The sequence below is a fragment of the Helicoverpa zea genome, chromosome 31 (genome assembly GCF_022581195.2).
Source record: "Helicoverpa zea isolate HzStark_Cry1AcR chromosome 31, ilHelZeax1.1, whole genome shotgun sequence".
NCBI lineage: Eukaryota > Metazoa > Arthropoda > Insecta > Lepidoptera > Noctuidae > Helicoverpa > Helicoverpa zea.
In genome coordinates this window covers 8,603,172-8,616,420 of record NC_061482.1, presented here as the reverse complement: position 1 = coordinate 8,616,420, position 13,249 = coordinate 8,603,172, and the positions used below count along the sequence as shown (strand labels likewise).

Genomic DNA, 13,249 nt, shown 5'->3' with positions numbered 1-13,249 from the left:
ACTAACCGTCTTACCACAAAAACTTTTAAACGTCAGTTTATGCCTTGTCTAAAAAAATGACAAATTATGACGTTGACATACGGTTCATTTTGCAGCCAAAATTTTTTAGACAAGTGTAAAACAGGGGTTTAAGTTTTTGTAGTAAGGCCATATTAGTCTTGCTATCTGACTTCATAAAAAAAATATGTGATGTGTGTACCTACATGTGAAATACATTTGTGTAGCTTGCTATGAAGGTTAAGAAAAAAGGATAATGTATATTAATACACGACAAAATTAATCAAATTAAGTGAGGAATGTTTTATTATGTATCAATGATGAATTTAAACATGAATTAAAATTCAATATTTTCAAAACAAAAGCAATGAGTCTGTATGAACATACAATACTAATACAATAACCGAATAGTACTACATAAATAAGAAAGAGAATAACATACAGATGCGAGCTTACATACCATAATCGTTTTTCGTGATAAACGGATTAATTCATGAATTTCAATCCACATAACACATCCAATAACTATCGTTGTAAAAACGGAGTACATTTATACTGCATGAATGTACTCCGTTTTTATCGTTTGTTATAGCGTATTACTGTAGGAACCTACCCCATCCTAATAAATTAAATAAAAATATTCCTAAAAAATACCTTTTAAATGATTATCTATACTAATATTATAAAGAGGAAAACTTTGTTTGTTTGTTTGTAATGGATAAACTCAAAAACTACTGGACCGATTTTAAACATTCTTTCACCATTAGAAAGCTATATTATCTGCGAGTAACATAGGCTATATTTTATCCCGGTGCGGGCAGTAGCTCCCACGGGACGCGGGTGAAACCGCGGGAAAACGGCTAGTTCACATATAAAATAAGAAACTGGATCGTATCATCTTTAAAATAAAATGGACTTGTATAATGTCGAAAACAGTTTTCATCAGTAAAAATATATTCCCTGGCAAACGACTTTTGCAGTTGCATTGTATAACTTTATCAGCCAACTATTGTTATATGACAGAATGTTTGTGAACATATTACCTTTTTAAAGAGTGTTTACGGAGGGTTTTGGAACCGTGCAACTAGTGTGACGTTTCATAGGAGCCTGCAAAGGCCTATTTGAATAAAAACATTTGACTTTGACACTTTGACTTTGTTCAAAGTGAGGTCATAAAATTACTGTCACGTGGCCGAATCACTATCTGTGCCTCCTCTACACGCGTTTTGCACCGACTGCTGTCAAACTCCGTGAGCCAACACACTCGGATACAAGCTATGCACACACGCATAAGTCATTCAGTTTCTACACGCCAATTAACAGATATCACTAGTGTATGATGGTGCCCCACTTTCCTCTACAAGACAGGACCAATTTGGCAAACAAGTTTTAGAGTGGAAACTGCATTATGGTAAACGCTATGTGTTCTGCAGCCCAGTGGACCGACGATTGGAGAAGGTGACGGGCATTGGATCGATGCGGGCTACCCACAACCAGTATAGTTAGCGTTCGTTGGGGCACACAAGAGAGTATATAAGATAGTATATACATAAGAGGACTACATAAGAGAGTACATGAGTTCATAAGAGATTACATAAGATGAGTGCAAGTGATTACGTAAGAGAGTTCGTAAGATAGAAGTACATAAGGGGACTACATAAGAGAGTACATAAGGGGACTACATAAGAGAGTTCATAAGAGGAGTACATAAGAGAAGCACATAAGGGGAATACAAAAGAGGGTTCTTGAGAGGACTACATAAGAGAAGTAAATAAGAGAGTACATAAGAGGAGTACATTATGTTCTAATTCTTTATATTCCAATTCTTATTCTTATGTAAAAATAAGAACTTATTTTTATGTATTCTTATCAAAGAAATTTATTTAATACTATTACAATGAAGATCAATGACGAACTACGAATTAGAAACCAGGAGCCATCGGATGATTCTATTAAATTATTTGTTACGGAAGGAGCAGGATCTGGTTAAACATTTACCCTGAAAGCAATTCTAGAGCAGATTAAAAGATGCTACAAACCAACTGTATCTGCTTTACTACAGCCGTGCTTTGTGGAAGTCACTGCTCTTACTGCAGTTGCAGCTCGTTTAATAAATGGACGAACACTACACAGTGCATTATCACTGGGTATCGAAAAAGGTTCCGCGACCACTCATCGACAATTGACAGGTCAGCGCTTAGAAGATCTAAGACGAAAATGGAAAACTATCCGCTGGTTAATCATTGATGACATTTCTATGGTCTCATATGAGATGTTACACTCATTCGGTGCATTCATTTGAGGCTTCAGGAATTAAAAAACAATGGATCTCTCTTTGGAAGTATAAATGTCTTAGCTTTTGGGGATTTGATTCAATTACCACTTGTGAAAGGGAGTTATTGTTTCAAATTACCCGCATATTTCCTCGGAGAGATGCACCTATGGAGGTACTTTGGGTTTTGTGAGCTGAAACGCAATATGCATCAACAAAATGATGGCGACTTCGTAGATTTGCTCAACAATTTACGAGTGGGACAGCTAACTATGGAGCAACATCAGCTGCTTCTGGAGAGGACTCGTGTTCCATTAGAAGGACGCTTTGCCGACGGAGAAGTTGTTCGAACATACCCCACCATACAACTTGTTAATGCATATAATCAAACAATGCTGTCTAAATTAACAACGAGATTGTACAAAATCAATGCACGAGATGAGTCTAGCGATCCCAATAACTACGGACAAAAACCTACACCTGCTGCAGTCCCAGCGACTCAAATAACACAGGAGGCCTTGTACCACAATTACAACTAGGTGTTAATCAGGTACTAATAACAGGTCCTTAATAAGGCACTCGAAGACCTGATACCTATTACCAGGAGAACGCCCTAAAACCAAACCCCTCAAAAACTCAGTCGTGCGTATTCCACCTGCGCAACAGAGAAGCGAGTCGAACCCTTAACATCCAGTGGCGAGGTGTACCTATCAATCATTGCAAGCTACCAAAATATCTAGGTGTGACTCTTGACAGGTCGCTCACTTTCAGGAAAAACTGCGAGAATATCAAGCAGAAAGTTACCTCCCGCAACCACTTGTTGCGAAGGCTGACGAAAACAACCTGGGGAGCCTCACCTACGGTGCTGCGAGCCACTGGCCTGGCACTCTGCTACTTCGCGGGCGAATATGCGTGTCCAGTGTGGAGTCGTTCCGCTGGGCAGGTGGATGTAGCACTGAACGAAACGTGTGTGTGTAACTGGCTGCCTCAAGCCGACCCCGTTACAAATGCAGCACCCACTGGCGGGCATTGCCCCACCAGATGATCGATCATCGAGAGAGCAAAACTCGAAACAGACCAACGACACCCCATGCACTATTACACCCTTGTGCCACAAGGGCTTAAAAGCCGCAGGAGTTTCTACAGAACCGTTGCTCCTGTCGATGGTGAGGCCTCTCGAGCCAGAAGGGATCTTTGGCGATCGAGGAGTTCACTGCCCTCCCCGTTTGTCCCGCTCTTGGAAAGTCTCCCTCCTGGACACGATTTTCCGAGAAGAGTCTGGCAGTCTTTAAACAGACTTCGAACACAGGTCGGCCGGAGCAAAGATAATCGATCCAGGTGGGCTTTCGCGGGCGGGGTGGACCTTAGGTGCGAGTGCGGGGCTGCCGTGCAGACGATGTCCCACGTAATCGCATGTCCACTGTGCCCTGAAACTTGCTCGCGGGAGAACTTAATGAGCGCATCCGGCCGTGCTCTCGCTGTGACATAGTGTAGTCTCAATATATGACATGTCATCGACACGAAAGAAGACTAGGACACGAGTGATGTTAAGAATGAACATTAAGGTCAGCGAAGGATTAGTTAATGGAAGTATGGGGGTCGTGCGGGGTTTCGAGTGGGAAGGATTATGAAGAGACCAAGTAGAAGACGGAGAACTACCAAAGAAAGTCCTAGTTAAATTTGATGACCGTTCTATCGGCAGAAGTCGTCAGGATATTAATGGTTGGGTAGACATAGCGACACTGTAGATAAGGCGGTTACCTATACATCTTGGACCCAAAATGTTCGCGAAGGGACAAGCTTATGTTGCACTTAGTAGAGTTCGATCTTTAGACGGCGTAGTTATAACTGACTTAGATCAAAGAAAACTTTTTAATAATCCACATAATAGCATAGTGTTAGAAGAATTAGAAACGATTGAGAAACTGAGAAGGCGCAAAAACTCATCTTTTTATCCACGTAATCGATGTGGTCCAAAATTTAATTCTGGAGGGTAGTAATTAGGTAGCAACTCTGGGTGAAAAAAAAACAATACCTTTGCGCCGTTTCTTCACACTGGGAAAAGTGACAGCCATCCTGATATCAGAATGGCTATCACCTTTGGATGCGGAATATCTTCAAAACCACGAGGGTAGCAGTTGGTAGCAACTAATGGTAGCTGGTAGCAATTAGGTAGCAACTCTCTATATGTATTTCAAGAGGATCGATAAGTTGTGACGGCGGTCCTGACGCAGACTATTTTGCACAAACACACAAACGCACATCTCTGCTCCGTTCCGTCGTGGGTAAAAAGAAGAAAAAATCATAATATAATCTACCTACAGTAACAAAAAAGATTTCAGTTTTTCGAAGTGATCGCAAACTTTTTTTGATGTGTGTATGTTTATCAAAATATTTTTCACTGTTCAGCCTAAACTGATAGTGATTGTTCAGTTCAGCCATATTACAGATCAAAAGCATTTGGGCAGATACAAGGTGCACTCTCCATGCCTTCACTCTCATATCCTCCGATGTTACGGAAATCCGACACGACCGGAGAGATGAGGCGCAAGATCGTCATTACCGAGCTCTCTGATGCACGGATATACCAATCACCAACTTTCAGACTCCGGGCTGCTTTATAAAAGCTTATAAAACTCAACAAGCGATCCTGGCTCAACCCAGGAATCGCACCAGAGTCCTCGTTCACGGCAGTCGCGCGTGCGACCACTAGACAGTTGAATCTTTGCGTTGACCTAAGGCTAAGGTTAAGGAACGTTTGACATTATTTTGGCATTTTGTTCTAGGCCAATTAACCTCGAATTTACCTTGTCTTCAAAGTTAGGGCATTGTTATCTTATGTTTATATATAATGAAACAAATATACAGATCATATATTATAATTTATTGGATCACAGAACTAAATTTCGTACAATGTAACTACTTGTTTTAAAGTTATTCAGTTTGAGCAACATCATTAACCACACCAGTACCATAAAATTTAGTTTTGCAGTGAGGAAGATATTTGAGTCACAAATTTAACATATAAGTATATTATTCTTATTAAACATTTCAATAAATCAAACAAATAGTACACAACTTGCTTCCACATAAACACAACACTTTTACTTTTACTTTTAGACGATCATAGTTTGATTGTTTCATTTTTCTCAGCCTCAAACAATAACAAATGATATATTATATAATTTAGAATTAGTTACAACGTCAGTTTCATTAAATAGGTTTTTATAAGTAACGCACTGCAAACAGCACATTTGGAAATCAAGGTACTCATTCAACAAATGCTTATTAGAATACGTCATGAACTAATCAGTAGAAGTTTGCGTACGCATATTCACGTAGATTCACAAAATAGGTATATAACAGAATTAACAACTATTTTTAGAACTAGCAACATTTTATTGCGTGGCATCATAACCGAAAATTTTAATGATTTGATCAGTTTTAACCACAAACCAATATCCTGTGTGAAGTCCAATTGGATTTCCAGCCGTTATTACAAGAGCGTTTACGTACAACACAATTCATAATTTAATATTGCCTGTTCAAAACTTTCAGAGCTGTCAATCTAATCAAAACAGCCGGATTTATTGTTTGCAGGGATTTAAAACGTGTGCTATACGCAAACACTTCAACTTCTTACATCCAAAAAGAACTATCTCAGACCATATTTTCTCTCTTTGGGATGTTATAACTACATTACGCGTGGTAGCCTGACTTTAACAGTTTTTTTTTTGGAGATCTTTTAAGTAGTGCCAGGTATTTGCTTACGTGTTGTCTATAGCTAGCGGTGACAGTGAATCTGTAAACTAAGTGTACTCATCACTTCTACCGATTTACATTTAAATGATTTATAATATTAAAAGCTAAAATTCTGATAGTTTAATTAACGAGCAAAAATATACATTAGGTACAACTAGTTAAAGCTGTAAGGTACATTACATTCCACTTTCTTTTATAAGTTTGACATATCAAGAAACGGACGGTGTAATGTAGAGCCATACACTCATCTGCAGGTGATATAAAACATATACATAGTTGAATCTCTTTTTTTAAAAAAACCTGTTTGATAAGGGCTGACGATTTATTCAGCATCGGCGGTCAGTAATAGTACGCGCAGTGTTTCTTCAGAAATGAATTGGAACGATGCTTCATTGCAACGCGTTACTATGCATTTACATCAAACCAGCCAATACTCATTCTATTCCTACCGTGACCAATTATTTTAATGTAAATGGACACAGAGCATCTTTTGAGCAGCTGTTCTGACCGCGTTCTCAATTAATGAATAGAATGTTCTCAAGAATGCTTGTTTCCTTCATAAACATAACTAGAAGGTGCGAAAAGTTGCCTGAATCTAAGGCCAAATCGACCATTCGCGACGGTCGCGCTTTGTCATTGTGTCAACAGTCACAGTATAGGAATGTATGTTATGCCCATGTCGGAAGGGACTTTTAGCGGACGCGTAACGCCGCGGGTGGTGCATCATGGGTTTGGTACCCAATAGCTAAGTGGCGAGTATGCGCTGACTTGAGGTAGAATTCTCTGCAATGTCATCCTCGATGTACATATCCTTATGTATTTGCAGATTCATAACCTTACATTTTTAATTAAAGAACTGCAGAATCAGTATTACTCTTACTTTAAACTAAAAATTTTATGTTGTGTCATAGGTACTGAATAAAAAAAATACATATAATAACAACGCAACGACATTTATGACAGCAACTGGAAACTATTTCAACTATTCAGGATTTAATTTAATTCGATGTTAATTATCAGACGTTGTTACAAGACATTTATTTGGTTTATTAATTATTGTCATAAATATATTTGGTCGTATTGTTTTTAAGGTAAATGTGTTTTTACAGTGCTGTTTTTTTATAGATAACATGAAAAATTAATTTTCATTATCATCATGTAAGTAAACTTGTTCCAATATTTCATTATGTGGCGTTTCCGAACGCCAGTGCGCTGGCAACTATATAATTTTGTCTGTAGCAATTTTTGACGTTTTTCTATGGAACGATTTTTTTTCTACACCGCGCTCCGGTAACAGAAAGCTCTCGAAAACTTGGAGACATACTTTTCCGTTCGTCGTTTTAATAACTGACGATTACATGTAGTGATCATTGTTCCGCATATATATTTACCATAACGACCAGTTGGTAGTGATCATTGTCCCGCACCTATATGTATTTACAAAGCGTAATAAACCGTTACACGAATTATTGACTTTTACTTGAAACCTCTCTGTGGCGAAACAAAGGGGAACCCTGAGTTTCCAAAATTACTTAAAGTAAAAATATACAAATATTTTTTTTTATACAATTAAAGTAAAACTAAACACCATGTAGTCACTTAGTCCAAAATAGCCGTATAGTAGAATCGATCTCAACGTAAAACAAAGTACATAGCATGCCACGCTGTAACGCTATGACTTCAATAAAACACTTGATTGAAAGAAATAACATTCGTAACACAAGAGAACAAGGTGAAGCACAAAGATGATATTAAGATTAGTTTTATGCATTTGCATTACATTACACTGTCTGTTGACGAAGTTAATTTTTTGCTGAATAGATCAGTTTAACGTTTATTTACAATAGCGGTATACAAACTCGTGCACAACAACAACAAACCATTGCTCAAAGTCTAAGGGATTCAAAATACTGTATAATTTATATACATCACATAGTTAACTATTGTCTGAGTATCTTTGAATCGAACGTAAGTATGAAATATCTAATGAGACTGACAGTCATTTTACATTTAATTAAACAGATATGGTAGTAATATTGTCATAAAAAGCGAATAAAAGTTTAAAGCCTCGCATTTGGCACTATTCGAGTCCGTATTTTCTAATATATTCAATCAATCTTTTATTTGTAGGTATGTAGTAAGTTCCGCTTCTGTGGCGTACAACTGTTGTAGATTTATAAAGCGAGTGATATCTACATACTTAGTAACAAAAATATGTTTTGTATCATCCGGTATATTCAAAGAAACAAGTGCCTTGACACTTAATGCACAGCAAAACAATATCAGTGAGGGTAGGTATCTACTTCCTAAAGCCGTAAGTGCAAGTGACGGTAAGTGATTTTTGTAGCTTACAATAATTTAAAAAATCTGTATTAGTTTAGAATTTGGTTTAGAATATAAACTTTCGACAGCCTTTGTTGTACATGGATGATTTAAATACACCATTCTCTACTTCGTGGGTACACAGATGGTCACTTGCCCGTACCTAAAAACTCGACAAAGAATGTATTCGTAATAACAATAGTGTAGGTATAATAAGTTTTTGATAGTGCAACAAAAATATTTCATCGTGTCTGAATTCTTTGAGAGAAGGGGTAGATGCTAATCTGGGAACGTGATAATATACCTATATTTTTATGTCATTGAATATTTTATTTTATTTTTGATACTTATCTTAATAAATTATCATCATCATCATCTTAGATTTCTAAATTGATTTACTCACACAGTATAATTTCTTTAATTACGCTAGATTCATTTAAATGTGATTTAGAATTTGGTTTCGCGAAAGAGGTCTGCGGGCCATGCGCGCTTGAGCTCACGTCCAAATTACGAGCCATTGTAGAACCGATACTAGCATATTAGGTTTCTCTCCCTGCAAAAGATCAGCGATAAGTTTTCCGTTTCAAACGAATCTACGAAATTCCAATTGCTGACGTCAGTTGTCCCCACGGCGCGCCTCGCCCGCTTCCCCGTACGCTAAGCTACGCTACTTACTTACTAACTAGGTGCAATATAATGCGAATTTCACATCTTACTTTTTTTTCATATTCATGTACAATTTTTATAGTTCATTTGAAGGTCGACTAATAGTTAATCTTTAAAGACACACTTATCCATTTTGGCTGATTGTAAGTAACTACTACTAAATGATTTATAAAGAAATTCATACATTTATTTGATAACAGAAAAGGTTTTATCACTTTCGTGGTAATAATGTTTTTAAATATCAATATTTATTATATGTTATATACTTTTGATTTATACAGTAGGTTCATAGAAACAGAAGAACTTACGTAATCAAGGAAACGTAGATGGCTGTCAAGTTCATTTTAGCTGTAAATATGAGGAACTAAAAGAATATTGACTCAGTCTTTATACAATTGTTAGGATTAATTTTATTGTATTACTGAATAAATTTAAATATATTTAGAACCCAAACAGACCTTCTAAATGATACAATTTATTCAAATCTAGTCTTAATGCACAGTCTGAGTATGTGGATATAAATAGGAGGCAAATTATAATTGCTTTAAAATATTAATCCCTATCCTATTTATTACATTCCTATTCCCACTCCCTTAAATATATATTTATAAATAGTGTCTTTGAAAAACGTTGAGCAAATTCAGAAATAAATAATTTGGGATCATTCTAACAAGATATGGCACGCTGCTCAAATCTTAAAATACTCCAAAATGATATTGTAAATATTTAAAAACTGGAGTCACAACAAGGAAGTAGTGTTTGATAAAACGTTACAAACGTTTCTTCAAATAAGTTGGAACACATCAATTCAAACAATATCAATCAAACTATCTACAAGCCTTTAAAGGTAAAACAAAACGAAGAATTACTTCCCTTTAATATTAGTTATTAGTTTCTTAAGTTTATTAATAATTTCAATTAATGCTGTGATCAAAACTTAGAATAGTCACAGCTCTATAAACGGTACTCTACGAAACTCTTCATTTCCCTTTACTCATTTATTCTTATCGATTACCATACTTACTAAATATAATTTAAACGTACATTAGGTATAACAGTGCTATTGACCTATCACCCGCGTATCATTATGGCATGGGAGAAACACGCTCGATCGCTATCCATTTTTGATTTGGATAGGAAAAATAAGAATCCAAGATCGATATGACCGGCCAATCTTTTGAATATATTGGGTCGTGTTACCCCTTCAGATCTAATATATTATAAGTATTCATTGATACACGTAAATTTTAAACTACGTAGAAAAAGTGTTCTGTGCACTAGATTTAATTTGAAGTGTATTACCGGTGTATACATGTTAAATTGAACATAATAACTTTTTAACTAGAGCAATCGTGTATATCCTAGTCGTATAAATATAAGTATGTATAAATTATTTACACATTGCCCTAGAAAGGACCCACGGTCGTAATTGTACAATCAAGTCCTCATAAAATTCCATCGTTTTAGTTAGATTAACTCCTTGATAGATTAACTAAACTACTCACAGACTCTAAAGGTAGATTCACGAGCAGTGACAGTGTCACTGGGGGATGAGGCACTATGTACCTATATTACAAGGGTCTATGACTGTCTAAGATGTAAGTATCTGCATCTAAATAAACTAAATGAATGTTACGGAATCTTAAACTAGTAATACTGATTTGTTTTGGTAGATACAATAGTTTTACAATTTACTAATTTAATATCATTACTGAATAGTTATCATTTGAATGTGTTACAACTACAGTAGCATTAGCCTCTTCTATTTAAGTTTTGGCGGATAAAGTTACAATCATTAGTCAGTTTTCTAAGGGCACAGTTGGAAAGCAGTTTAGGAGACGTCTCCTCAAACAATGTACTTTTTGATGTTATGGGTGAAGATACTCAATATAACTGCAGCTACTTAATCAATACGAGAAGTAAAGACAGCCATCGTTTGAAGTTAGCAAGAAATAGCGCATAAAACTGCATTTAGTAAGTATTTTGTAAACTAACTAGGGCTGTATTGCAATCTATTTAAATGTAAATAACTTTAAAACCGCACAGTTTTTTCTGTATACATACAACTTTATTTATAGACTGATTACTATTGAAGGTATAACATTTTGTCTCTTAGACAGATTGACTCATATATTTGAACTTTATATTATCTCTATTTTCTAAAGAATTAATATTACCAGTGCCAATATACACGACACTTATCTATAATAAACATAGTGATCTGTACTATTATATTTATAAATACAAAGAACGCTAATAGTTTACTGAGCGTTTCTAGGATTTAAAGAACTTTACCGAAACTTGATGGATGGCTGATCATAAGCACCCTAAGTTAAAACAAGTCCGGTATAGTAAAAGATAATTCAATTTTCTTCGCCTAGTAGTACCAAGTCATCAGCCACGACGTCAGATACGTGAAGGTAAATGATCCAGTACATAAGGTTAAAGCAAACGAAGCAGACGGGGAACACGATGCGCGAGTACTTGTCGATGTCCGAGGGAGTCGTGCCGAGCAATTTGTTGATACCCTGGAAACATTGTTAACCTTGACTATTAAAATTTGGTAAGCAGTTATAACCAATTCGCTGTAGATAGAGAGAAGCGCCGTTAAATCGCAATGCATTGGAATATTAGGTAAATCGCATTTGCATTTTCCTCAAATCAAAAAATCAATCGCATCTGAAAATGTATTGTATGTAATGTATTGGTTATTAATAGAATAGTACCTTGGATGCATGAACGAGATGTGGGGGTGGTCCAGCTTCTTCATCAGCCGGTGGGGCAGGTCCTGGGGCTGGGCCCCGTGCACCATTGATAGTGTTTTCTAAGGTGCCACCTTTAGAATATGCCTTCGGATCGTGAACTTTGAACCGAACCTCCTGGATAAAGTATGATGTCGGTTATAAAATAAGTAAAAATATATTATAAATGAATATATATGTATACGTAAATATAAGTATATCCTTTTTCATCTCACCGATAATCGGCTAGGGGGTGGTGGCCTGGACAAGGTGCTTGTCCTCGGTGGGGGGACAGGCTCAGCTGACCCTGGAGGACCATCAATTTGCATTTTCTTTTCAGCGGCCATTTTCTGAACAGCAGTAAATCTTTGTTTCCTCATCTGTATCCTTTTAGCCATATAGCCAACTGTGGCATATTCTGCAAAGAATTATTGATGCTGTAGTAAATTGTCACTGTCGCACCTTAATTTAAACATCGCAGAGCAAAATCATTGAATTGCACAGCCAATTAATAAAGAATAGAGGTATTATGTGGACCATATAAACAATTTAATAAGCAGTATTTTATTTCAACAGATGTTATTCTTAGTAATAAACATCTACATAGGTTTAGGTTAGTTTTTTAGTTATTCAGTAATAAGATATTTTCTATATAAACAACAATGTAACAAGCATCCATCCTCATATATGGTTACCTAGTAAACTGGCGAAGACCATGACGAAACAGGTTCCCAGATAGACATCGATGGATTTGACATATGAGATCTTGGGCAGAGCAGCATTAGTGGACGACATGAGCGTCGTCATAGTCAATACAGTGGTGACACCTAGTGACACCCTTGCAGGTGTCGCGTTTCGGTTCAACCAAAATGACACCCAAGATATAATGACAATAAGGCCAGAAGGAATATATATCTGAATTAAATAGTATCCCATCGAGCGCACAAATTGAATTTCACATGCCAGACGAGAGTAGTTTCCTGCAATGGAAGTTAAATTTTAAGACCTTACCAATTTAACATGCACAATTAAAGGACAATGCTATTCTTTGTATGGAAGTTGGGCTCAAGAGTTGCCCACAGTAACTGCATAGTGTATTATGTTCCATAGGCTTATAATAGGTCCCAGACCGAAATATTTCGAAATCTATCCCAGGAGTGCTGAGAAAAACTGGTTTGACTCTTATTCAATACTACGAAAAATATGCTTACGAACTCTTAACTATTCCACTTTTATTACCTTAATTGAAATGCATTATAATATTAATCGACAAATACGAGGTATTGAACGAGATTTTTTTTTACCGACTTCAAAAAATGGAGGAGTTTCTCAGTTCGTTTGTATTCTTTTTACGTAAGTACGTGCATAACTCCGTCGTTTACCAACCGATTTAAACAATCATTTTATTGTTTAAAAGGATTTACTTTCCAAATAGTTCCAGGGTCCAGGGTCTGGTGATAGAAACCTTAAAACATTATGGAACTCTCGG

At 36.4% G+C, this 13,249-nt stretch overlaps 1 protein-coding gene across 1 annotated transcript in view; it reads right to left on the bottom strand.

Annotated features, from left to right (window-relative positions):
* Positions 1 to 8,718: 8,718 nt before the first annotated feature.
* The window catches only part of LOC124645029 (gamma-aminobutyric acid receptor subunit beta-like), a 34,101-nt gene continuing 29,570 nt past the window's right edge, over positions 8,719 to 13,249 (bottom strand). The window contains exons 7-10 of the mRNA XM_047184767.1: positions 12,456 to 12,740; positions 11,997 to 12,178; positions 11,746 to 11,898; positions 8,719 to 11,547 (exon numbers count right to left, since the gene is read on the bottom strand). Of these exons, the coding sequence (XP_047040723.1) occupies positions 11,383 to 11,547; positions 11,746 to 11,898; positions 11,997 to 12,178; positions 12,456 to 12,740 (785 nt within the window). The 3' untranslated portion in view covers positions 8,719 to 11,382. The remainder of the gene's footprint in view (positions 11,548 to 11,745; positions 11,899 to 11,996; positions 12,179 to 12,455; positions 12,741 to 13,249) is intronic.